A 27,655-nucleotide genomic window follows, 5' to 3' on the forward strand; every position below is an offset into this window, starting at 1 on the left:
GGTGCCACTTTCTTGCTCAGGTGACTTTGAAGCCAAGATTTCTTCTTCCTGCTCTCTTTTGTCTAGATCCTGACTGTGTGTTGACATCTACTATGAGCTTGGATGCTAAAGATGGAGGAGCCACTCATAGCCAAACTCCTTAAATGAGCACAGAACTTAATAATTTCTCCTTCCCTTTTACCCATCAGGAATATCTGCACTATGTTAAGACTTTGAAATGTGAGATTTGGGGTTATAGTAGGTAATTATGTTACTAATTAAGTTGTTGAATCTATTTTACGCCAGTCTGCTTGGGTTGTTAGATTAAAACAATACCTGGCACACAAAAATGCTCAGCAAATGGCAGTTATTGGTGGTATTACCTACTCTGGTACTAACTAATTGGGTATCATTGAACGCATTTGTTTCTCCATTGCTTCACTGCCTTAACTGTTGAATGTAAGAATTATTCCTGATGATTTCTAGGTTTCTTTAAATGTGAAGTTTTATTGTTAGAAGCCTCTTCAAAAAAGTTGCTAAGAAGAGCAGCCATTTTGCCTAGTGATTAAAACATGCGTCTTACAACAGAGTGCCTGACTTGGATTCCCGGCTTGGGCTCCTAAGCATCACCTGGTGCGTATAGTGAGAGGTGGTAGTGATGGCTCAGGCAGCTGGGTTTCTGCCACCCATGTGAAAGACCTCGATTGTGTTCCCAGCTCCTGGCTTTGGCATCAGCCTAGATAGACCTAGCTGTTGCAGGCCTTAGGGGACAAACCGTCACATAGAGGCTCTGTTTGTGTCTCAAACCAATAAATGAAAATTATTTAAAGTTGATAAGGAAAGATTACCTTAACTTATGAAAAGTGGCCAGAAGAAAAGGAAGAGTCATTCACAACGTTAGGGAAAACACAGGACTCAGATACAGAAAACAACTATTTAGAGAGAAGTAGACAAGTGTTTTCTTTGGAAATTTTATCCATCATATACTACAATGAACAGAAGGAAGAAAGATTGACCTACCGGGCTGTGTCTGTGAGGCTTTCATTCACTCCCAAGTGGATATCTTGTGTGGTAAGGAAACAAGGGTGACCTCCCAGAAGTGCAAAGCCTACAATAAAGCAGAGAAAGGATTTTAGTTTTAAACGAAAGGACTGAAGTGGGAAAGAAAATCACATTAGTAGGCCCCATGTCAATTGAAAAGACAGTTCTTCAAAGTTCTCCGAACTCTTTGGTAAGCAATTCCCAGGCAATGCAAAATGGGGAATTAAGGGAAATAGATGTAATTGTGTGCATAAAGACCTAATTCTCCCATTTCTCCATTCTCTTGTACTGGTAGAACTGGCAATAAGGGGGCATTGTTCCTTTTGGGGGAGCTATATGCTTGGTTTTGATTCATTAAAATGTAATAAGACATCTAATAGAATAGAAGAATCAACTGTAGCTATGTGGGAAACTATGGATTACAATGGGGTACTAAATAAGACACTACAATAGAAATGAACTACTAATTCATACAATATAGATTACTTCCAGAAGTGTACTGAATGAACGAAATTATAAACAGTAGATACTATAAAATTTCATTTAAGTGAAGTTACAACCTGATCAAAACTAGCCTGGAGAATGAGATTTAAGTGACCATTGCTTTTGAAGACAGTAACTACCTGGAGAGGAGCACTGAATAATTTTTCTGGGGAAAAGAAATGTTTTTTTTTTTTTTTAATTTTGCTAGAATATGTGGGTTACATGAGCATACTGCTATGCCCAGCACTGTACACTTACAACTTATCCATTTTACAATATATAAATTATAGCTTGAGTTTAGAAAAATTGAAAACAAGATAAAGCATTGACAAGGTAGTATTAAGTCACTAGGAATCAGCTACTGTTTTATCTTCCAAGCAAGATTAAGCTAAATATCACCTATGTATGACCCTTACTAGTTTTCAACCTCCTGGGCAAATTGAGATTACTGCAGCTACCTGAGAGTGAGGACAGCTCCTGCCCTGCTTAGTGCACACGTCTGAGGATCATGCCACGCAGAGGGGTCTGCTCCAAGCCATAGTTGAAATTTCAAGAGCCATTATGTGACACATTCTGGGATAAAATGATAGAAAATGATGATATTCCATCAGAACTTTACCATATTGTTTGAGACAGGTGCCATGGCAAATATAAAACAGTTGAAATTTACTACTATTAGCTTTTTCCTATGAAAAATTAGAGTCATTTTAGAACCATGAAGGGGAATACAACTCAAGGTCTTGTTTTAACACCTCATGAAGACTCAACGCAATTTCAACAATGTGATTTGAAGTTTTATTTTATTTTTATTAGAAAGATATACAGAGAGGAGGAGAGACAGAGAGGAAGATCTATCTGTTGATTCATTCCCCAAGTAGCTGCAATGGCTGGAGCTGATCTGAAGCCAGGAGCCAGGAGCTTCTTTAGGGTCTCCTGTGTGGATGCGGGGTCCCAAGGCTTTGGGCCATCCTTGACTGCTTTCCCAGGCCACAAGCAGGGAGTTGGATGAAAAGTGGGGCTGCTGGGATTAGAACTGGCGCCCACATGTGATCTTGGCACATGCAAGGCAAGGACTTTAGCCACTAGGCTACCACTCCAGGCCCAACAATGTGATTTGAACATGGACTGGAATTGATATTAAATAGCTAGTATTTTGTTAGATATAATGTCCTCGTAGTTATATAGGCGAATATTATTGTTTTTGTGAAAGATACAAAATGTTATGTTGTGGGACACTTCTGAGCAGCTCCCTGACAATATGCTTGGGAAAGCAGCAGAAGATGGGCCCAGTGCTTGGGCCTCTGCACTGGGAGACCTGGAGGAGACTCTAGGCCCAAGCCTTGCTGTTAGAGTGATTTCAGGATTGAACCAGCAGACGGGAGATCTCTTTCCTTCTGTCTCTCTAACTTTGCCTTTCAAATCAATAAGATCAAATAAATCTCTTTTCCTTTATTTTCTTTCTTTTGTAAATAATAAATTAATTTTATTTTTGATGATGTTTACATAGTTGAAAGGCATGCGTAACCATGTGGACCATTAACTAGAGTGGCAAGTGTCAAGGAATAGGGGAAAATGGATAAAACAATTGCTTCCCATCTTTTGGTCTTATGTGTGCTGATGGGATCTGCAGCCCAGACTTGCATGGCTTGCCTCACCTTGGTATTTACAAGTTGGTGCTGTAGCCTGGCTCAGTTCTGTCTTCCCCCAGTTTTCACTAATGCTGGTGAGTGTTACAGCTTAGCTCAATCCAGCCAGACCCCAGTCCTGGCCCTAATGTGAACTGGCTGATGTTATGGCCCAACCTGGGCTGTCCTGCACCCCATCCTGGTTCTCAGATCTGCCCTTGGGTGTTATGAACTGGCTCAGCCTGGCCCACCCCAGACCTGACCCCCACAAATGCTGGCGCATACTGTGAGCTGGCTTGGTCTGGGCTGTGCACAGCCTTAGTTCTTGTGCTCACCTACAGGAACTGCATCCTGAGAGAGGAGTTCCCCAAGCTCCTCTAACATCTCACCTCCCAGTCACAGATCTCACGCACACCAGTGGGTCCTTGTCCTAGTCTAACTTGGTCCACCTATTGTCCTGACAGGTACAGTGACCTTGCCTGACCATCCCACACCCATTCCAGCTCTGACTATTGGGTGTTGCAGCTCAGCACTGCCAGGTCCACCTCCAGACCCAGCTTTTGCATGGTTTAGCAGGTGCAGAGACCTAACAAATTCTGTCCTACACCCACTCTGACTCTTGCAAGCATGAGTAAGTGCTGAAGTTAAGCCAAGTCTGGCACACCCCGGAACCAGTTCACACCGATGCTGAATAATAAATTTCTTTAGACACTCTTCGTGCATGTGTGGGGTCCTCATGGTCAAGAATGGAGTCAAATGGCGCATCTCCTCTATGTGAAAAGACCGTGACAAGTCATAGGCTCACAGCCATTCACGCACTAGTTTCTAGAAATACGTGCATAGTGAAATTCTAGGAAATGGGGAAAGCATTATAAACACCAAGACACAAATGCCTGACTGCATGGAACTTACATTCTTGTAGAGAGAACAGAAATAAACTGAATGTGTAATAAAATGTATTGTATATCAGATGTTGGCAAGTTCTATGACAAAAATAGAGCCGTGCAAGGGGCAAAGAATATAAGAAATAGGAGTTACAATTTGAAATATGCGTTGAAGGAAGCCATACTAATTGAGGGACGTTTGAATAAGACCTGAGGAAGACAGATGAATGAATAATGGAAAACAGAAGACATTGCAAACAGCGTGAGCAAAGATAAGGTCATGGCTATTGGATTCAAAGGATAGCAGTGGGGTTGCTGTGGAAGGTGCAGTGTGTGAGGAAGAGTGGAAGGAGGTGAGGCTGCAGAAGGAGGCTGAAGAGAGTTTTGACTTTTATCCATGATGGGAAGCCTCTGGAGGATTAGACTAGAGTGACACAATTGGACTTAGTGACAGTTGATAGCTTGGACTAGGATGCTCATAACTGAATTGATGAGGAAGTTGCTTGGATTCTTGATACAGTTTCAAAATACAGCCACGACTCAGTTGTTAATCTTCCTTCTTATCTCACTGGGGAAAAAAGCAGCAAGCAGAGGAGACCTTTCAAACTGCACCAATACATTTCCCCATCTGTCAGCATCTTTACCCATATACTTTGCTTTCTTTTGTATTAAGCATAGCTGAACCTTCCAGGCCTGTGTAAATTCTCCACTCAGGCACTGGAAGGCATCTCCCCTTACCTATTCAAGTATGTTACTCCAGAAGTTCTTTCCTTTCTCACATCACCTGCACTTTGAATACACTCATTTTTCATTTATTCACAGTGTCAAAAACAAAATAAATAGGATGTTTCTCTTCATCCCACTTCCCCTGTCAAGTAGCCCTTTAATTCTTTACCTCCCTTTTCAGTAAAATTCATTATTTTGTTTCTTTTACTTCTCTTTGTCTATCTCCCTTTTCTGGCCTACTCTGTGCCTCTCTTCGCATTTCTATCAAACCTGTTCCCATAAGGCTTTGCCTCCCAACACCACTGCTCCCAAACTCCTCTTACCAAGGTTTTCAAATTACCTTGATGTTGCTACATCTAGAGCCATCTGTCAGTCTTCTTCTTGACTTAATAGCGTTTAACACAGTTGATTACAGATTTCTCTTTGGCAAACATTTTGTACACAATATGAGAAACAACATTTCTTGTTTTTTATATCTACCTTGGGAGTTTATCCTCCTCTGTCTCCATTATGTTTCCTTCTATTGTTGACATGCTCCAGGGCAGTCCTTGGTCCTCTTGTATCTAAATACTCTCAACTACAATCATGCCCTATCCTGAAGCCTTAAATATTGTCTATACTGGTGACCCCTACACAGCTCCAGTCTTAGTCTCAACCTCCAGTTTTCATAGCCTTTTTTTTTTTTTACAGCTGTGTTGTTGTATCTCCTTTCTAATTGATAACTCAAACTCAACACATCCAAAACTGAACTCTCGATATCCTTCCTCCAACCTGCCTCACTGGGAGATTTTATGGCTGTTCAAGCAGAAATCTTGACATTTTTTGACATTTTTCTTTTGCCAACTCTATTAGTAAGCATTTTCTTTCTCCCTTCAAAAAAATATCTAGAATCTGTTCCTGTTACCTCCACACTGCTACTAACCTTGTCTCAGTCTGTATACAATTAGTAAGTTTTTACAAGTTTCGCTCCTTCTGTCTTGTTTCCAGTTTTTCCAAGCATCAATTCTCAATAGATCAGTTAGAATAATCCTTTAGAAACACAGTTTCAAACGTCTGTGATTCCCCAGTGCATTCCTAATAAAAGTCAAATGACAATGTCATTCCATTAATGACAAACATGGCACATTTCTCCTCATTGTGAGCTCTTATTTCCTTTCATTCACTACATCACCCATTTATTTCCTGTATCTATTGTCTATTGTATGAATACCCACAGTAAGTTCTGTGAAGCCAGGTGATTTCGTGCATTTTGATTACTTATGTGTCACTCAAAAGCACCTGTTATGAAGACTGCAGAACAATGTGCACTCACTAAATGCTCTTTGGCTGAATAAAAGAAGGATTTTGACTCTAGAGAACATTCTCCTCATTTGCAAACACCCTGCACTCTGTTAACAGAAAGAAGAGAAATGTTGTATTCTGTGAAGAAAGCTAATGGAGTTTAATGTTCATTACAGCCTCTAGTAAATTTTGAGCACTTAATTTGATTATCAACATGAAGTGACCTAAAATGTAAACGTTGTACATTCATACTTAGGTATATTTATTGTGTAGCTATTATACGCCTATCACAGGGATGGGTACCATTAAGAGTTGGCAACTGCAGAGAATTTCAAGCAAAATTTGAAGAAAACTGGTGGCTCTGCTCCAAGTCATAATCTCTCCCAACGTGGACGCCATTTTGCTGTAGCAGCTTAGGATTTGTCTACTGCCCTTTCATTTCTCTCAGTGTGCTGTGAGGAAAATTCAGCATTGTGGTACAGTGGGCTGTGTTCCTTGCAATGCAGCCATTTCATATTAGTATGGTAGTTCAAGTCCTGGCTGCCCCATTTCCACTCCAGTTTCCTGCTAAGGATCTTGGGAAGCCAGAAAAAGAATTGTCAAAGTATGTTGGCTCTTGCCACCCATTGTAGGAAATCAGGATAGAGGTTCTGGCCCTTGGCTTTGGCCTGGCACTGTCCTGGCCATTGTGGCCTAAATGGGAGTGAATGAACTCTCTTCCCAATGAATAAATAAATAGATAAAAACTTTTATGCACACCAAGCCTGAATTTATGAAGTAAAGGTCGGAAGAAGGGTCTCAGAAAGTGTTCACAAACAGGAGTTAGTCTTCAGTGATCCATAAAAGAAGTAAAAGGGTTGTGTGTGTGTGTGTGTGTGTGTCTGTGTGTACATTGTCTCTGAAAAGGACTTGTAATTTTTGTCAGTGATCAACAAGAAGCCTTGGCCCCTAAGTCTAACAGTTCAGGCCAGGCATTTACCAGTGCATCATGGCATGGACTGGTGTTTGTGCACACGTGTACCAGAGGATGTCACAGGTTTTAAGACATCACCAGGAGCTTCCATTGCCAAAAAGAAATGGGCAGAGAGACTAATTGCTCTGGACCTTCTCTTCATCCTTCCACCTCAGAAACCTGCTTCCATCTGTTTTATTTATTTACGCTTTCATATCAGATATTTTTTGAACAAATACTTTCTTTTGTGGATTTGTCAATTTCTGTTTGGGACAATACATTTATTTTATCCTTTCCTTTCCTCATAGGTTTGGGGAGAAAAGATTTCATTTATGGAAAATATGAGATATTTCAAAGTCTTTGCTGGTCCCTGCTTTGCTTTTATAACTGTATAACATGATGACAAGTTTAACATTGGCATCTTTGTAAAGATGATGAATTTTAAATGGCTGCTAAAGCACCAGCTCCTATTTCACCTTGAAAGTGAAATATCAGTGTCACATAATGAAAAGAACCATCTCTCAGAATGCCCTGTGCATTTTTCTATCAGCTACTGCACTCACTAAGCTTAATAAATGCATCTGTCCATTGGCTCATCTAATTTGCAGTAAAAGAATATAATCATCAGTAGATACACTGGAGAATTATCTGGCTTGCCGGCCAGGCACACACAAAGGGTGGATAAGGAATGAATGATTTGCAGCCCTTCACAGAAGCATGGATACATATCGCAACCATAAAGCTGAGCACACAAAAGAGCACATGCTGAATGCTTCCGTTTAAATGAAGTCTGAAGACAGGCAAGGCCAATCTGTAATATTATAAGTAAGAATAATCATTACCCTTGTGTGGAGGGAGTAGCCACTTGAAGGGAGTCCAAGGTGGTGGTGGGCCTTCAGGGTGGTGTTAATGCTCTGTTAGTCTATCTGGATGTGAGCTTCAATAATGCGTTTACTGTAAGCATTCATCCAACTGTACACTTAGTGCTCTCTGCACTTTTTTTGTGGGTGTGTTCCGCTTTAATAAACACAATATGTAAGAAATTGCTAAGGTTTCGGTTCGGTGGAGAATTTTAATCTGTCTCCTGAGATAACTAGAAATCCTGCCAATATGTCTGAAACTCAGGCTTGAGCTAGAATCCTTAAGAACGATTCTGTGAGGATCACCCTACCCTACGGACTAGCACAATTTTTAAGTAGCAATAGATAAATATAGCCCGTGTTCATTCTAGATACCAAGGCAATGAGTTTTTCCTTTCTCAAACTGTGCCAAAGGACAATTATGATGCACACACACACACACACACACACACACACACATACACAATAGAAATTTTCTGCTATGATTTTAATTGGCACTTTCATTACCATTTAAGGCGACTATCCACTCTGATTCTCCTATGGTTGAATTGGGCAGAAATGCTATATGCAATTAGGCTCCTGGGTACTCATTGAAGATAATGAAAATACTCTATGAACCATAAGTTTTAATGGTCAAAGGTTCCTTTCTTCATGTATTTGTTACTTTGGTTTGCAATTTGTTCACGTCTCAGAGTACTTACAGAAAATTATCATTTAACACATAACTCAATGCCACCTGTAGAAACAATCTTGCTAGAATAAAAACTACTTTTGCATGCCTGAGTCAAATAAGATATTTAAAAATGCATTTAACAATAGCTTCCAGTCCTGTGTCTATGATTATTACTATGTGTCTACGGGCCATTTGCTGTACCCATTTCAGCCTGCTTTCCTCAATGGTCTTGCTCTCGTACAGTTGTCATAAATGTTTAGTGTGATAAACTATGTAATTAACACAGAGCACTCAGCTCACGGTCTACATCCAAAAACTTATTAATTTCTCTCTCTTGTTTTAGTAGTAGCTTCACTGACACATTATTGTAAATGATGAAACTGATCATCAAATTAGGGACATTTTGATGCCAAACAAATATGCACAGAGAAAAAATGGCAGGAAACAGCAACAACCAACCAAAAAATTATGTAAAAAACTTAAAATTGAGAAATTTCTATGTATTAATCAGTTATTTTGATGACTTCAAGCAATATCACCTCTCTTAAATGTTAATGGTTAAGGAAAGGTAAAATAAACTTTTGCCCAAGTCATGAAAGACCAATGTACAAAGAGATTGGAATTTGAGGATTTCCAATTGGTTTATTAATTTTCTTTCTACTACCTGTCATATTCCAACATGACCACTTCTTGGAGCCAGCTTTGAAAAATAAAATGTGCTCATTTGTTTTCTCCCTAGGGCTTTAAAGATTGGTGATAGGTTATATTTTCCTGCTCTTTCTCCTTCCTTCTTTTAAGAGGAAAGGAGGGTATTTTAGGAGGTATACTGTACTTGAGATCAGATTTTTGATACTAGGTCTATTAACTGAGTGAACTTAGAAAGTTAATCCCCCCCCCAATTTCATTTTTGTTATCTATTTGATGGACTTTGTTATTGAACATGCTAAGACAAAAAATTCATGTAGTACATGTGGTTGTTTCCTTCTGATACTTTTAAAGTCAGGATAAGATGTTCGAAGAATCAGTCAATGTGTTTTTGTAATGCTTTCTCCCTGACTCCTTTTGATTGCCCGTCTGGACAGATATTGGTTATTTAAGGGAAGTCTAATGGAGCAAAGATACAGAGAGGAAGAAAGATAAAGCAATTTGTGGTTTGCAAATTTCAAAACAGACTTTTCAAAAACGATGAATTTCTTTTTATTGAAAAGGCAGATTTATAGAGAGAAAGAGAGACAGAAAAAGATCTTCCATTTGCTTATTCACTCTGCTAATGGCCACAAAGCCAAAGATGAGCTGAAGCCAGGAGCCAGAATCCTCCTCCAGTCTCCAACTTGGATTCAGGGTCCCATGTTTTGGGCCATCCTCGACTGCCTTCCCAGGCCACAAGCAGGGAGCTGGATGGGAAGTGGAGCTGCTGGGACATGAACTGGAGTTCATATAGGATGCCGGCACTTACAGGCTGAGCCATTGTGCCAGCCCCCCAAATAGACTTTTCTCAAAGTCAAAGCAGGTATAACAGCTTTAAAGAAAAAAAAAAAGCCAAGAAGATTTTGAGTTCTCACAGTCTATAATTCTGAGCACAAACAAATCTGGAAGAATGTGTGGATAATCAGAGCCAGTTCGTCCTCCTCTTTTCTTGCCTGGCCTCTTATTCTGGGGAGTGGAAATGCAAGAAGGGGAGCAAAAGAAGCAACAGAAGTAAAAGTTGATTTCACATTTGCTGTGGTACCTTGCTGTGTGCTCCTCAGGCCAGTGAGGAGCCTAACAGAGATGGCAGATGAATTTTGGGGGAACCCCTGAAATGAAAACATCTGTCTTGCTGTTAAGACAGAGCTATAGGAGGCAGCTCTCCTTGGCTGCCAGCATGAGGAAGGAACATTAGATAGCCTTTCAGTATCTCTGTACCCAGTGTGACTTGGAGAGCTGCCCAGAAGCAGAGAAAACCACATTAATAGATATCTCAGATCTTGTGAGCAAAGCAAAGCAAAGCAAAGCAAATGGGAAACTGTCAAAATTCAATGGCAATGCAGAAGTTACAACAGATCCCAGCACAGATATTTGATGATGATGTACTGACAAGCAAGGACCAGATCGCCAAAGCTCTAGATATCCCGATGTTCAGATGCTCTTGAGGATTCAGCCAAAATTGTGGGGAAATGAAAAAGAGAGCCCCAAAGCAACAGAGGACTGCCTAACGGTGTAGAGATTAAATTTCTGTTAGCCAATAGATTTGAGAAACACGAGCAAAAGTTCTTCATATGTCAGGAAAGTGGACACATTTCTTACCTGCTACAGTTTGAAGTCTGAGAATTGGGGTCCACCTACATTTTGTCCTGAACTTGAGGAGGTACATATGGAACTTCTACTCAGGTAGAATCTTGTTGTTACAGTGTTTATGGGAATTAGAAAGAGCATTCCTAGGCATGCATTGCTTGTACTGGGGCAAATGTTTTTCTTTTTCACTGCTAAAGAATGAGACAAACGCCCTCCCTGGTTACCCTCCCATCTCCTCACTCCCAGGCCCCCTCTGTGAACTCACCTGTTTCTGTGGACAATCTTGTCCGAGTACTTCGTTTCTCAAAAATCATGCTTAAGGACTTCCCTTGCAATAATGGTAAGTACTGAAAGTCAAAGACAAAAATACAAGTAAATATGCGAACTATGTCTCCTATTCAATACTGAGGATTATGCTGAAGCTGTCATCCTTTACATTGTTAGAAAAAGATAGGCTAATCACTGCTGCCAAATAAGTGTTCAAAATATTATTAAAAAATGAGTTTAAAGTGCCTTTTCCTATGTTTTAGACACTTTGGGAAACGCAACAGCCGTTTCCACAAGCTTACTTACATGCAATTAGGAAGCAGTAATTGTTCTGTGTTCACTGTGGACATATGGTCACAGAATAATTACACTTCAAGCTGGAATCGTCTTCTTTCCTTAATGCCACTGAAATCTACATTTCAATGCCAATGCCCTTGTAGAGGCAGGTTCAGAGGTGATTTCTCAGGTAGAAACATGGGGCACCAAGACTCCTCCTTAAGTCCCTAGAAATTCAGTTACCCATGCCTCAAGTATGCTCAAATGAGTACAGATATTTTGTTTCTCAAAGTTATTTGAAGACAATCTGGAGAGTTCAGGGATGGGGTGGGTCGCTTCTTCTTTCCTTTTCTGTAGATAGATTCCTGATACGATGACTTCTGGAATAAATTCATTTCTGACAACTAACCCATTTTGTACATAAAGTGGGGGACGGAGGACAAAAGCCTTGGATCTGGGGAGACCTTTGAACCTCACTCCATGAGAATGTCAGCCACTAGCAGTTGAAGTTACTTCTGTTCTCTGCTTTTAGCGGCTTGAAGAACTAGGCAATTATGTAAAAAAAAAAAAAAACTCACAGTTGTGTAAAACTTCTAAACCTGAAAGCAACTCTTTAGGAAAGTTTTTGAGCAAGCTTGGAATACAAAAATGCTCTCGCAATTAAGCAGTCTAAATGAAGCTACTGAGTTAATTAAGCGTGTTTCAGACACAAATTGCTCAAAATGCAGAATAATGCTTACACTAAGCTCCAGGTCCCAGCTCTTCCCCTACTTGGCCACCATTTAATTGTTTCTTTGCGAATCTAAATGCTCTTTTAAATACTATTATAACATTTTAAAATTTCTGACATTATCCTAATGATTATATATCTGATATGCATTCCAAATTGAAATTTGTTGCTAGAAAAAAAAAACATCATCTTGAATTTTAAGTTGATAGAAAATACTGGATAGAGAAGAGAAATAAAAATAACATCTTTCCGGACAAACGACTTCTTAGGTTCTGATCCAGTCGATAATGAATTCCAGGATTTCACATTAAAGAAACGCAATGATGTGCCATTGAATAACGGATGTTTATGCTCTTGTTGGTATGCCTGCACACTCGGTGATAATCAATTACCTTGACTAGGAAGTTTCATTAGTCAGCTACCGCCTGGGCATTCTAATGCATTTACTTTTCCCTCTTTCTCTGGGAAAGAACACTTTGAAAACACGGATTAGTACTTACCTCTCCTTTCTGTTTTATTCTGAATTTCAGATCTGCTGATAGCCAGAGCATGTATTTAATTTCCTCTCCTGTAAAGTCTTTGAGAGTGAGGAGGTCACGCCCCTTCAGCTGTACTTTATTCTGTACTGGTTTGCCACACCTAAAAAAAAAATAAAAAAGGAAAAAATAATACAGATTTAAGGGGGAAAAAACACTACCAACCTACTACGGTGATGTATTGCTTTGTTCTTGAAACAAATCACAGTGACTCAAATGTAGTCTCACGTGTTTCTGCAACATGTCCATGCATCGAAGCTGCTATAGCTGTTGTTTACATTTTAGGTATTTCAATATTTAAATACTTAAGTATTCTGGATAGTTGAGACAAAAGAAGAATTTGGGGGAAAAGACTGAATTTTTCTTTGTCCCAAGTAGTTACATGAGTAGTTGTGCCACTTACTGGCTGTGCAACCTAGACAAGTTGTATTAGGCACTTTCTCTGTGCCTAAGTTTCTTACCTGGAAAATGAGTGTAATAACCTTATAGGTTGTTGTAAGGATGAAATTACCTAATTTACGTAGACAGTACCTGGTGAATGATAAATGCTTGATATATTTCAGCTATTATTATTGAAATTATGAGGCCACAGGAACAGAATGTGTAATGCACATTAGAAAATAATTTCATTTTCTTTCATCATGCCTTTCAGATCTGCTCTTGGAGACTTGTTCTTTTCATCATTGAACAAAAATTGCAATGGGCCCTGTAGCTTTTCTAGTCACTTGCAGGAAAAATTTTGAAAAGTCCTGTGTTTATTTTTGTGACCTCAAAGCATTCCAGTAAAATCATGTGTAATAATAATATTGTTATAATAAGTTATTCTTATAAAAGTGAAGAAATCGAACGGAAGCTGGTGCCTTTTTCCTTCCAGTTCCTGCTTTACACAAGCTGGTTTCTTTTCCACAGGAAGAAAGGCTGTAAGCTGTTTTCTCTGTCTCTTAGCCTTCACTTCCTATAAGCGAAGCCAAGGGAAGGTGAGTGATTAAGAGAAATCTGAATCAGAGTAAGGCTGACCCTGTCCCAGCACTCTAGCTCTGGCAGGTGATGGAGGCTAACTCATTATAATGCACAGTGCTTTCAGGGATTCTCTGAAGAAGTCTCCAGTCACTGGGACTCCCTCATAGTAGCCCCTGATGGCAACAATTACTTTTCCTCTGGTATCCAAGTGAACACACATTGCTGAGATCACCTCACTCCAAGAAGTCTCTGGGTCTCCTTCCCACTTCAGGTGGTCTCACGGGAAGTCCTCCATGACCACTGCCCTAACAGTATAGACTCTTCCAGGTATCTCCCCAGAACAGCTGGCAAGCCAAGCCTTCTTCCTTTAGACTTCTCAGAAAGAGGCCTGACAGAAGTTTGCAGCATTCCCAAACTTTTTAATTTAAGAGAGTAGTCTCACAGAGGCCACTTTCTTTGGGCTTGAAGCTTCAACAGAGTACCCCTTCTATGGATGGGTCTGCAAACAGTAACAATCCCTGCAAGTTCTCTCTCTCTCTCTTTTTGGTTGTAGCATTTTAAAATGAGAAATAACAATTGCATACATTAAGCTGTACATATTGACACATGTAAATATGGAAAGATAAAATCAAGCAAAGTAACATATCAATCTCTTCTAATATTGATCATTTCTCTAAGGTGAAGCATTTAAAATCCACTTTTTAAGGTATTTTGAAATAGGCAACATTTTATCATTCACTATAGCCACCATGCTGCTATAGAACTTATTCTTCCAAACTGTAATTTTGTAAAAATTGACCAATTTCTCCTCCTCACCTGTACAGTTCATCCTTCAGCCTCTGAGAACCACCATTCTACTCTCTGCTTCTGAGTTTGCCTTGCTAGATTTCACACACAGGTGACAGCGTGCAGTATTTTTCATTTCTGTATATGGCTATTGTTATTTAATGTTGTGTCTTCCAGATCCCTCCACATGTCCTTTCATGTTGTTATAAATGACAGTGTGCTTTTTTTTAGTGGAAGAGTATTCTTTCATGTATATACACTACATTTTTATTCATTTGTCCACTGATGAACCCTAGTTGATTCCATATCCTGGCTTTATGAGTAGTATATGCCGAAGACATATTTGCACTCCCACATTAAAACATCCTCTCCCAATTTTTAAGTGTGTTTTTTGTGCTAACTAGTGGGTTGAGAAGTGAATTTTTGTCTATCTCCTTTGCAAGTATGTATTTAGCATCTAGCATCTCATTTTAGAATGAGGGAACAATCTGCACCTATTGGGCCTGGCCAGAATCTAGGACAGAAAGTGACCTGTCTTAGCGTATTTTTATATTGTGATGAAAGTGATTATTCTTTGGTAAAATTATTCTACAAAATGGATAGCACTTATTATTCCAAATATTACCTGTATTGAAAAATAATCAGCTTTATCTGACATTAGAAATTATGAATCACTGAGGGCTAACTGTGATACATCACATTAATTTCGACTAGAAGTAAAGTAACTCACAAAATGACGATTGAATTCTAAGTAAGAGTTTATGTTATTCAGGATGAAGGGCAAACCCTCTGTTGGGACTCAAATATGACTTTTTTTTGCAATGATAACAAGATCAGAGTTATGAAAATCTCAAATCCAATTTATTATTTCTACTAAATGATGTCAAATAATAGAAAAAAAATGAACAACTCTTTTAAAAACCTAACTTTCATCACTTCATTTAATGTTCAGCAGGTGACTTTTTTTCTGAGTGAACATTTTATGAAAGTAAGTCTGTTAGAGACTGTGGCTTGCACAGAAGAGAATTTTCACAGGGATTCAGAGTTTGTGGGTTGGTTGGTTAATTGACGGATATCATCATTTAATAATATACCATTTAATACTAATGATGTATTCAATGACAACTAGAAATTAGGATTTACAGTTTATGCTCATGTGAGTGTGCATTGATTTAAATTTTTTGCACTACAATAAACTTGTCTCTTAATCCCATTTTGCAATAAAACCTTAAAATGTCTTCATCTACAACAAACTGTTAAGAGTCCTCTTTCAAAGGTGTGCATTTATCTTCTACTCTTGAAAATGTGTGAATTCTGTGTTCTTCAATTGGCAATTTCTTTAAAGTGGTGGTACTCATAATATTTTCTTGATTAACATGTAATAATAATACATATTTATGAGCTACAGTATGATATTTTTATACATGTATATAGTGCATTCTGATTAAAGCAGGGTGATCAGCATTTTTATTTCATAATTACATACACATAACAGTAAAGAAAATTTGGACATGGCCCACATATATGTTTACTTACTATATTAACAGTGTGTCTAAAACAAAATACAAATAAAAAACTCTGGACTCAGAAGAGCAAAATATTACAAAAATCAATTTACACATATGCAGAAATATTTTGCTGGCTAAAGAACTTTCTAGAAGAGCCCTTCCCTTTGTTCCTTCTGCTGGAGTCATGACAAAATATTATAAAATTATTTCCATGATTTCTTAGTGTTCAGGCATGACATAACTTTAACTGTCTACATTTAGGTAGAAAATTTGTATTTACATGAGTTTCAGTTACGCATTTGTTATGGTCATTTTGATTAGTGATAATATTAAGCAACACTGGGCATGTATAAGTACTGATACTATAAAGTAAAGGTCTTGATTGATAGCCATGCACATTTCAAGGTCAGCTGGAATCTTCTGGGAATCTGTAGGTCAGGTTTTATATATCTGACCTGTAGGAGCCATGGCAACTTCATCCTTGGTGATTTACATTCAGGGAAAATTTAAATATATTTTCTTCTGAAATAAGAGCCAATTAAGATAAAATTATGGAATATTCTGTACCGTATGATAATGCATTAGCATTCGCTCAAGACCTCTACCTTCAGCATTTTGCTATTGTTATTTGTTTTAAGTTTTATTCATTTTTATTGAAAAGTCAGATTTACAGAGAAAAGGAGAGAAGGAGAGACAGAAAGATCCTTCATCTGCTGATTCACTCCCCAAGTGGCCACAATGGCCAGAGCTGAGCCAATTCAAAACCAGGAGCCAGGAGGTTCTTCCAGGTCTCCCACATGGCTGCAGGGTCCCAAGGTTTTGGGCCATCCTCCACTGATTTCCTAAGCCACAAGCAGGGAGCTGGAAGGGAAGTGGAACTGCCAGGGTATGAACCTGTGGCCATATGGGATCCCTGGAACATGCAACATGAGGACTTTAGCCACTAGGCTCCTGTGCTCCACTATTATTATTTTTAGAAAGGTTTATCTATTTGAAAGTGAGAGCTACAGAAAGAGAGGGAGAGACACACAGAAAAAAAGGTCTTCCACCCATTGCTTCACTCTCCCCCGATGATTACAGTGGCCATGGTTGGGCCAGGCTGAATGAAGAGTCTGTAGTTTCCCATTTAACTTTCAGTAACCCAAACACCCCAGCCATACTCTTCTGCTTTTCAAAGGTTATCTGCAAGGAGCTAGGTCAGAAGTGGAGCAGCCACGACATGAATTGGAGCCCATATGGGTGAATAACTTTGTGGGTGGAAGCTTAGTATGCGGCGCCACAACAATGGCCTCCATGACTAAAGTGTTTTAGAAGGAGAAAGAAAGCTTACTGCAAACGCCACTTCCTGTTTCAAAGAATTTGGGGAACATCCACAGCTGTTGACTCCTAGCTGTCAACACAGGGAAAACAACTGAGGAACTAACCGTGAGGCTCGAGTTTAAATCCACACAAAACTGGGTCCTTGAACTTGCTCTAGAATATGATAGTCTTCCTTTCCCAGCCCTGAGGACTCGCGCGCCTCCTCTCCCTTCTGAACACGCACAGGCCGAGAGATGTCATTTAAGACTGTCAAAGGCAATCAAATTGTGGTCTTCTTGTTGAATCTCAGAGAAGCAGACGCAAACATAAAAAGGAAATACAGATCATACGAAGAATTAAGTGTTTCTCCCTGATCTCTGTGAAAGGGTACGGGAAAGAGGAACTACAACATGAGTGGCCGTTTCAGAAGTGTGGCCTTGCAGCTCTTGCTACCCCCGAAGAAGACAGATGGGGGGAGGGAAAAGGTCTTTCCTCAAATTTGTCTGTCCACATGCAAGAAGTTTCTAAGCGGGAGGTGGGGTTAAGCTTGTGTTTAAGAGTCAGAGCTAATGTTTTAGTGTGAAATGTTACTATTTCCAGTTCTGGAATGACAGAACATGAATACGTAGCTAGAAAGAACATAGAAAATCTTGCTTGAATCTTTTTTTAAATCAAGATTTAATAAATCTGATTTTATAACATTTTTATGGAACAGAAAATTCATTTCAAATTCGTTTCCTTGGACCACGTGGCAGCCCCTGATAATGTGGAAGTGACTCCTGTGCCCTCGGGATTGCACTGGTAATAAATGTTAACAGATAAGCTTGCCCTGCAAAGTTTCTCTGTGTCCCTCTGCGGTTCTAGATCTTTATTTTACGGTAAGGACACAGGGGGAGAACTTCTCTCCCAAAATATTTAAACTGTTCAATATCATATTGTTAACTACAGGATATGGTAGGGTATATATCTAAACTTATTCATCCTGGGCAAGTGAAACTTTAAATCCATGGAGTAATAATTCCACATTTCCCTACCCCTGACAACCACTAATTTATTCTCTGATTAATAGACTCAAGGCTGTGGCTATTTTAGATATCTGATATAAGTGAAATTATATAGTGTTTCTCCTTTTATTTCACCCAGTATGCTATCCTCCAAAGCTGCTTTATTATTACTATTGTTATTATTATTATTATTTAAATTCAGGCAATAATGGCTTTACATGGCAGAGTATGATGATAAATGTAGCTGCACAACTACACAAAGGGTAATAATTAGTGGGGGAAAAATCACAGTTGTTGGGACCAGCATTTTTGCACAGTACATTAAGATGTCACATGCAACGTTGGCCTCCCAAATCAATCCGAATTCAGAGTGCTGGTTCTAGTCCAGGATGCTCTATATCAGACCCAGCTGCCTGCTAATGTGCCTGGCAGGGCCATGAATAATGGTCCAAGTACATGAGCGCCTGCTCCCTGCCCTCGCTCCCCTGCTCCCATTGGACACCTGAATGGAGTTACAAGCTCCTGGTTTGGGCCTGGTCCCAGGCTGGGCTGTTGCAGGCATTTGGGAAGAGAACTGGAAGATCGCTCTCTTTCTCTCCTTCCCTTTCCTTCTTCTCTGTCACCCTACCCTAAAATCAGTAGTAATAGAGATTAAAAAAACAAAATCACAACTGTTCTGTTTTGCCAATACATTGAAAGCTGTCCTATTGTTGGTAATAAAGGAAGAAGTAAAAAAGAGGGGGAGACGAAAAAATCGTAAAACAGATGTATTCTTAACAAACTATGATTTAAGACGTTAGAAACACTGAACATTAGAGTGATTTATTTCTTTGTAAATACTATCCATCGCAGTCTGAACAGTGATAACTTCTGTTATAATGCTTTCTCAGTTTGGACCAACTCCCAGCAGTCTATCATTTTTACTTTCAGTGTTGTATAATAGCTCTGAGAATTCCTTTAATGTAAAGTGCTTCGCCAGTGTCACTTCCCTTGGGACTTCGTCATCCTTTTCGTCTCAGCCACTACTCTGCAGTTGTTCAGCAACTTTGTGTTCACTAAGGTCCTCCGGCTGTAAATCTAGAGTGTCTCAAACAGCAGCAACACCAACAATCCTGCAGTCAGCAATTTTTTTCTCTATCTACATTTCCATTTGATTCTCATTTAACTTGTAGTGTTTATTCCTCTCCTGCAGTTGCACATCTGATAGAAATTCACTTTTCAAATGTGGCTGTTTATACAATGTCCATGGCTCTACAGAGGAAGAAAGGAAAGCAGCTACACTATACCCTTTGTCGTTTTTTATATAAACTGAATAACAGAATAGACCCCTATCACCACAAAAGTTTGGAAAAAGAGATATGATTGGTAATTGGTCATGACGTACATGTTATTTACACAATGATTTGTGGACTGAAGAGCTAGCATCAATGTTTGTACTTTATGCAGTTATTGACAATGAATACACTATGGTGAATAAAATATGAACTGTGTCCTTTGAGGATGGATGGCATTAATGTGATGATGATAACTGAAGTCCATGCACATCGTGACTGCAAAAGAAAGGTTGCTTGTATTTCATGTGCTTTTCCAACACAGATCTTGATACACTAGTACTGCTTTCCAGAACACTCTTTCCCTCTTTTCTCAGATCCCAAATCTGACTACTTCTCATCCCTAGATTAGCAGAGTATTCCATGCTACCTCTTGCGAGATTCCTTCCCTAAGTAGTGATCACTTTATCCCCATTTTTGCTCATGCCACTTATCATAATTTGTAATCTATATCTATGCACAAACAGTAAACTGCTTGCTTATACTTATCTTTTCATTGGATCACATATTCCATGATGTCAGGAACTTCTCTTGGCTTATTCATTAATACCTTCCCATTGTTCATTGCCATACTCTGCATATTTTATTAAAACATTTTTGTAAAAAAATATTTTTGGAAATATAGCAAGGTGAGCTAGCATTCACTGACTTATGTTCCCCCTCCCCTCCACAAAAGGCCCTGGGTCAGCCTGAGGGCTGAAGCTTAGAGCAAAGAGCCGGGGACTCAAGCTAGGCCTCCCATATGATTGGCAGGAAGGCAATCACTTGATCTGTCACTGCTTCGTCCCACAGTCTACACTAGCAGAAGCTGAAGTCAGACATGACTGGGCATCGAATTGATGCACTCCAATAAGGGATGCACATCTCTCTATAAGCATGCTAATTGCTTGGGTAAACACTTGCCCTTTCAGTGACTCTTTGTTTAACATTTATTTTATTTTTATTGGAAAAGCAGATATACAGAGAAGAGCAGAGTCAGAAGGAAGATCTTCTGTCCATTGATTCACTCCCCAAGTGGCCGCAACGGCTGGAGCTAAGCCGAAGCCCGGAGCTTCTTCCAGGTCTCCAACATGGGTGCAGGGTCCCAAGGTATTGAGCCATCCTTAACTGCTTTTCCCAGGCCACAGGCAGGGGGCTGGATGGGAAGCAGGGCTGCCAGGATTAGAACCGGCACCTCTATGGGATCCCAGAATGTTCAAGGCAATGAATATTTCTAAAGTAAACGGATGAATGAATACTATCAGACAGCTGGGGCCCAGTAGACCATTTTTTTTTTATAATAATTTCAGTAGATTTGGAGGAATGAATTTAGAGATATTTGTCATGGTGCATTCTTAATGCACCTTATTAAATTCTAATGACAAGACAAGACACTGATGTCTCCCAAAACAATTAATGTTGCAGCAAGAGCAAATATGGGCTGCAACTCAGGCTGAGCACAAAAACAAAGAGTCCTGGCAGACAGCTGACTGTGGCCTGATGTATTTCTAAAGCTGAAATCTCCCAAGGTCTAAAATGTCTGGTGTAGTACATGTATTACCGAGAACAACGGTTGGACATTTGGCCGCATCACTTTAAGTCACGGCGCCAAATCTGCAACACTGTTGAGAAGAACCTGGTGGGACCAGAACTTGCTCAGAGCTGAATCTCAAATACAGTAACAGTGAACTACACTGAGATTTTTGTTGCCTCTGTTCACAATCCCGTTTGGGAAGGAAAAAATTCCTGGATGGCTTGAGGGCAACAAGGTATGGCAGTAGCTATTGTACACCTTTTAATGTCAACATATGCGGCCGTGAGTGATCAATCAGAAAATGTTTAAATGATGGAACGTTTACTGGTGTAGTGGGTGATACTATTCGTACCACAGAAAAATCATTAGAGCAGTTACTGCCTCTCAGTTCTATCTAAGAGGTGGGGCAGGAAGTGTTAGCTTGGGACAAAGAGCTATTTTTCATAGATATCGAGAACCAACCAGGAAAATATGTCACTGGAAGGAAGGCAAACACAATGGTCCCAGTTTAAATTCCTATCCTCAAAGATCTCTGCGAAGATCTCTCGTTGGCTCCAAAATGAAGCTGCCACACCTCTTTCCTAAACCACTTGAAATATTAGAATTATTAGAAACGCCTCTGTCACAAGCGCCTATTTCTGCTACCTTTGCTTGCGTTGTAATGATACCCCCACACTCAAAAATTAGGTGGAACTGCGTGAATGGCGACTACATTTCCACAGAGATTCTCTGTCTCGATTGCAGGTAGCTACTCTGGTTCATAAGCACCAGAACCAAGGCCAAAACCATGATTTCAGTCTTATAAAATGCATGCACTAAACTGCATATGACGTAAACCAGAAATCAAGACAAAAATCTCCTTGGTAAACCCAAATTATACCGCATTATCAGTGTTCAGCCGTGGGAATAGACCGTGGGAATCACACAGAGCTTTTTCATCAAAACTGTATTTCAGTCTGGTTAGAGCTAGAGCCTTTGAAAAAAGCAGGACTGGTTCCTCTTATTAACTTTATCCCTTGGAAAAACAATTACAGATATTTCTTAACCCCCAAACACTAGATGCTAAGAATCTAAGCCAAAGTAATAAATGGATCCTTTTATCCACTTCCCCCAAATATCTTTGTAGCTACAAAATGGAAGAGTATTCACGACTGGCAGAATGAAACCTTTCATTGCTGGAGTCTGCAGTTTTCAACTCTGGTAAATTGTTTGGGGGATGGGAGAGCTCTGGACGGGGTCCCTGGTATAATTGTATTTTGTGGAAAGAAAAAGTGCTTGGATCAAGTAAAATGTGGTCAGTTAGAAGCTGACTTTGCCAGGATAGGAAAAAACTCGGTGTTAAATGATATTCTGATCCCCAAGGAGAAGCTGGGATAAAGACAAGCTACTGGAGGCAAAACAGAGGGCGCATGGACCTCATGGCTGAGATTCTGATGTTTTTCTAACTTCGCAATAATTCCAGAGTTAAGGTATATTTTGTGGTGTGTTTTTTTTTTCTTCGTGCTTTTTATTAACATACTTTGGTTACCACCCAAAAAATGGACAGAGGGCCATGGTAAACTGGTTAACTTGATCAACTTGGAGAGATCAAGTAATCAAGTAAGTTATCAAAGTAATGGGATGAAAAGAGAAGTGGTTTATGAGCCCAGTGCGGTAGCCTAGCAGCTAAAGTCCTCACCTTGCAAGCGCCAGGATTCCATATGGGCGCCAGTTTGTGTACCGGCTACCCCAGTTCCCATCCAGCTCCCTGCTTGTGGCCTGGGAAAGCAGTCAAGGACGGATCAAAACTTTGGGACCCATACCCACGTGGGAGACCCAGAGGAGGCTCCTGGCTCCTGGCTTCGGGTCAGCTCAGCTCTGGCCATTGTGGTCACTAGAGTGAATCAGCGGATAGAAGATTTTCCTCTTTGTCTTTCCTCCTTTTTGTATATCTGACTTTCCAATAAAATAAATAAATCTTTAAAAAAAAAGAAGTGGTTTTAAATATTTGGACTATAGAACTAGTTCAGCCAAAAGTTAGAAACAAACTATAATCTTGGGAAGGTTGTTTTCCATCCCTGGTCTCAATTCTGCATATGAAAAAGTTAAGAAAGGAATTAAGTCAGTGGTTGTCTGTTTGTCTTCCAAAATATTCATCAAGTTTATAATTTCTCAAGGGCCATTCCGGAGCCATTCTCAGTTGTCTAACTTGAATCCTAACCTTTTCTTTCCTTTTCAAAAATGCATGTGAGAATTCACATGAGGGAGGATACCTTTACTTTCCCATGAAATCCTGAACTGATCTCAGAAATGTGGGAAAAAATCCATAAATCATTTCCAAATTTATTTATTTTACTATTAACTAAATAGTGATGTTGATAATAATTTACGCGAAACTTCCCACACTGTTGTCACATTCCCATATGTGACACAAATTGTTGATCACAGCGTGACAAGGGCATTTTTAAGCCATTTCACATCATCAGCGTCCAAAAATCTGAAACTTCTCATGTGGAAATTGAAGAATTCCAAAGAGGGCTAGATTTATGCAGGCCTTCCATTAAAGAACTGGAAGCCTGAAACTGTTAAAAAAAAATCTGTGGCTTATTTTACTTTAGCTAAATTTCCAAATTACTAAAAAACAAAAACAAACTAGGAGAGAAATTTGACTGTTGGCCAAAGGAAATATCATGATGCTTTCCTAGTCTATATCAATCCCCTGTGTGCTTTTTTTTTTGAAGTTAGGATGCATGTTTTAAAGTTTGTATTTTAAGTTTCTACATGAACGTGCGTGAGCATGCAATGAGCAGTGTTACGTTTCTTCTTTGCTAAAGCAGGTATGATGTGGAATCGCTTTGTTTGTCCCCATGTGCTGGATGGGGAAAACATAATGAATTATGTCAGCCCTTACAGAGTGTGCAATGAAATATCTCAAAGCCAGTCCGCCTCCAGCCTCAGTCCATAACCTCCACAGTATCGGGTGGCTTAGTCCAATATTCTCCAAAGAAATTTTCTATTTGTGAGATGAAATTGAACAGCGCTTACAAACTGGTCTCTGATAAAAAGATTTTTTTTTTAAGTGGTTTCATCAAAACTCGGAAGTGATTTCCCTACCAGGTAACACATCATAGGATGCTCTCCAGTATCCAGGCACAGCGAGGCGCAGTGCACTGTTTGTGAGATGGAAAGCCTATGGAATGGGTGTTTTCAGAAATCTTGGCTGTCTGATCCTATTGATTTTGTTAAAATTAATAGACAAAATGATTGATCCAGGAGCCTGCCTGGCTGTCTTCAGCCTCGATTAAGCTCTTATTTTATCATGTTCACGGCAACATGGCTGTTGGCTTCACACTTGTGTGATCCCTGTTTTGCGCCATTGCCAAACCCTAAGCACCTATTTCCTATTACTTGCTAGTAGCAAGCTCACATGGAATGTTGTATAACAAGGAACTTTTCTGAGAGATGAGGAAAAAAAAAAAAAGATTTTGAATCTCGGTGGAAGGCTGACAGTAAAAAGTGTCACAGGCACAGAGTTGACAGGGAGAGATTTTCTCTGCCGCTGGGGGGCTTATCAAATGTTGTAGGTTTTATTGGAGTTAAATATGTCTGAGTGACAGACTGGGGAAGAAAAACACTCAGGCTGCATGAGAACGCCATGTCGAAACCATCTCAACATTATCTAATTTTTCCTACACACTGATGCTACTGAGATTGTACAACATGCGTTATTTGAGGTTCTCATATTTTAAAAGCTAAATTTACCTTGGGCTGATTTAATGATGCTTTTGCTTCAGCCCCAATTCACTGGGAGAGATGGCTAGACAAAATTTTCAGAAATTCTTTTCCAGAAGTGAATATAGCCAAGAGAATATTTGTAAATATCAAAAATAATCCAATTATTTGGAAGAGATTTTACTTGTAAAATATAATCTGTAGTTCTTGTAAAGAGTAATCACACATCACTGTAATTTTCAAAGAAGAGTTCGAGTGTTGTGGCATGGCATGTTAAGCCACCACCTACAGTGCCATCATCCTATATGGAAACAGCGAATTTGAGTCCCAGTTACTCTTTGGTTCCAGCACCCCGATAATGCTACAAAGCATCCCAGGGAAACAACAGAAGATGGCCCAAGTGTTTGGGCTCCTGCCCCCTCCACGAGCGGCCTGGGTGAAGTTCTGGGCTCCTGGCAGCTCTGGCCATTATACACATTTGGGGAGTGAACCACTGAATGGAAGATCTCTTTGTCTCTCTGTCATTCACTCTGCCTTTCACATAAATGAAAAGAAAATCTTCTTTTAAAGGAAGTCTAAGTTTAAATTACAAGCTTTGCTTATTCGTTTGGTGATTATGTTCAACTCAGTGACGATTTTTTGTTAAAAATTATAGAATAAATTGTCATCTCACCATTATCCAATGTGACTCAGTGAGATGGAATGACAAAATAAATATTGCTTTGTTAGCTCACACGTTTCATGCACACTATGTCATTATCAATCGCTGGATTGTGACTTCATGTGCGTGGAATGAAGCATCATAAGCTTTTTTGATCTCTGTGGCTCTAACGCCTTGCATACAGCATGGCACAAAGTACGTGCCCAATAGACACTTGTTGAATGGATGCTTGAATCACTTTGAAACGCAAATATTCTTTTCCCCATTTTATCAGTGAAGCATCATTACAAGAAGTGTAGTGATTTTCTCAGGGTCATGCAACTAGCAAGTGCTGGTGCCAGACCCTAAACCCAGTTCCTTAGATGCCGAAACCTGAGTTTTTATCCAGATAATTGGCCTGTGTACTCTGGATCTGGCATTAATTGGTAAACCCCCAAATCCCTGGCCGTCACTAACCTTATCTATAGAAATAAGAGTAGGCCCTATTTTATGGCTGGGCGGGCTCACCTCAGTCTATTTCTGTGGGTTTACTTCACAGCACATACAATATCATCCCTGCTTCTGAAAGTTTTATATTCACTTTTAAAAGTGGTGCTAACGGTAGAGTCCAGAGAACCGACCAGAATGTCGGATGATCCACGGAAGGGAGGCCAAGGCTGCTCCTACAAGCACACTGCTGAACACTGCAACAAAGCTTCAGATTGGGAAGACACTGTTCTGAGATTGGTTTAGGTTGTTTATAGGCTCTGAGGAGATGAATTCAATCTGATTAGTAACATTTAACTACTCTAGAAACTTTGTAGCAGTGATGCCTGTGTCAGTGGGCTTTGCTTACCCAGCTAACTCATCTCCCTGTCCCTTACCCCTTCCCTGCTGACACACTCCATGAGTTCAACCCAGTGTTTAATGGCTCTAAGCAGGATTATTAATCTTTTATCGTGAGTTTGCTGAAGCTGTCTTTTTATTAGCACATGCCATCAAGAAATTCAGAGCTGCTTTTCAAATCTGGATTTTATAAAAACAAACCAAAAAACTGCTATCCCCATCACATTCGGTGCTGCTTTGCAACACCTTTGTAAATATTTATCTAATTGTTATTTGGCGTTAGACTTTGTTTTAAGGACCCGATTAGTCCTGAGAGTGATACGCTGTATTCCAACAAGCCCCAGTACAAGCTGAAGGCCCTGTGTATATTAATCTCACTAATTTCCTTCAACCGGTTGCTTGCTTAGAATGTACACAAACGGAAGACGTCCAGAACATTTACCCATTATACCTGTTGTGGTTAGCTTCCCCCACAGCGCACGATGGAATCTGATTACAGGACGACTGAGAAAGGAAAGCTCAGCTGGAATTAGACAGCTGTCTCAAGCGTGGAGCATGCACTGCACTCTGCAGAAAGAGGCCTTTGTGGCCTCACTCCTCTGCAGATTATCTTGTCTTTCATCACTACAGTTCCCAAGTCAGAGTCAAATCTCTGGCTATCACTTACCCAAAATGTCGCACCATGAAATTGGGAGCATTCCGAAGTGCGGTGTTGTTCAGCAGGCTCCTCAGATTAAACAGCATCTTCTGCTGTGAAAAGGACGATTCTATGTCTCGAAAGCGCCACAGCAAGGTAGCCAGTGGGGGCCACCTGAAAGCTAAGAACGCTACTGATTGCAGTGCAGGAGCAAAGGTAACTTCACCCTTCAACTATCTTATCAGATCCCCTGGTTAGCAATACTGTGAGGCAGGGTGCAAGAGCGTTTGAACTTTAAGCTAAGCTCCGCCACTGTGTTTTTTTTTTTCTTTCGAGAAAAGAACCCTGATGCTTTTGGTGCCCAGCTTCCTCATTTTTCATAATATATTTATGCTGTCACATGCTTGCATAAAATCAGTTGACAAGTACTCACGGAGCAGATAATATATGCAGTGCACTGCAGAGCTGACGGCTGTGAAGGCACATAGAAATAACTCATTCAGAAAAATGTGAATTGGCAGTGCGAAACCCGATATTCACATGACAGCCCTGAGTATTTCCACTGATTTCACCTTTCTACCTCGAAGTCTCAACCTTTTCACAAAAACAAATGGAAAACAATGCCCTTGGAGATTCTTTTTCTGAGATGATGAGGAGAGGGGAGGAGTGGTTGGCAGGGAACATAAGAAGGGGACAAAAATATAGTAAGTTCTCAGTCTTGGAGTTCCCTCCGTGCCTCACACATGGATCTTCAATCAATCAATCAATAGTCATCTATTGATTCTAGCAAGGTCTTACAGCCTGTGAACTCTACAAAGATGAAATAATCTTCC

At 39.9% G+C, this 27,655-nt stretch overlaps 1 protein-coding gene across 1 annotated transcript in view; it reads right to left on the reverse strand.

Moving 5' to 3' along the window:
• The window catches only part of OTC (ornithine transcarbamylase), a 53,875-nt gene extending 26,739 nt beyond the window's left edge, over positions 1-27,136 (reverse strand). Inside the window, exons 1-4 of the mRNA XM_041001885.1 lie at positions 26,853-27,136; positions 12,552-12,690; positions 11,044-11,125; positions 1,000-1,087 (exon numbers count right to left, since the gene is read on the reverse strand). Of these exons, the coding sequence (XP_040857819.1) occupies positions 1,000-1,087; positions 11,044-11,125; positions 12,552-12,690; positions 26,853-26,929 (386 nt within the window). The 5' untranslated portion in view covers positions 26,930-27,136. The remainder of the gene's footprint in view (positions 1-999; positions 1,088-11,043; positions 11,126-12,551; positions 12,691-26,852) is intronic.
• Between the last annotated feature and the right edge of the window lie 519 nt (positions 27,137-27,655).

The sequence above is a fragment of the Ochotona curzoniae genome, unplaced genomic scaffold (genome assembly GCF_017591425.1).
Source record: "Ochotona curzoniae isolate NIBS_2020 unplaced genomic scaffold, NIBS_Ocur_1.0 contig_1274, whole genome shotgun sequence".
Classification (NCBI taxonomy): domain Eukaryota; kingdom Metazoa; phylum Chordata; class Mammalia; order Lagomorpha; family Ochotonidae; genus Ochotona; species Ochotona curzoniae.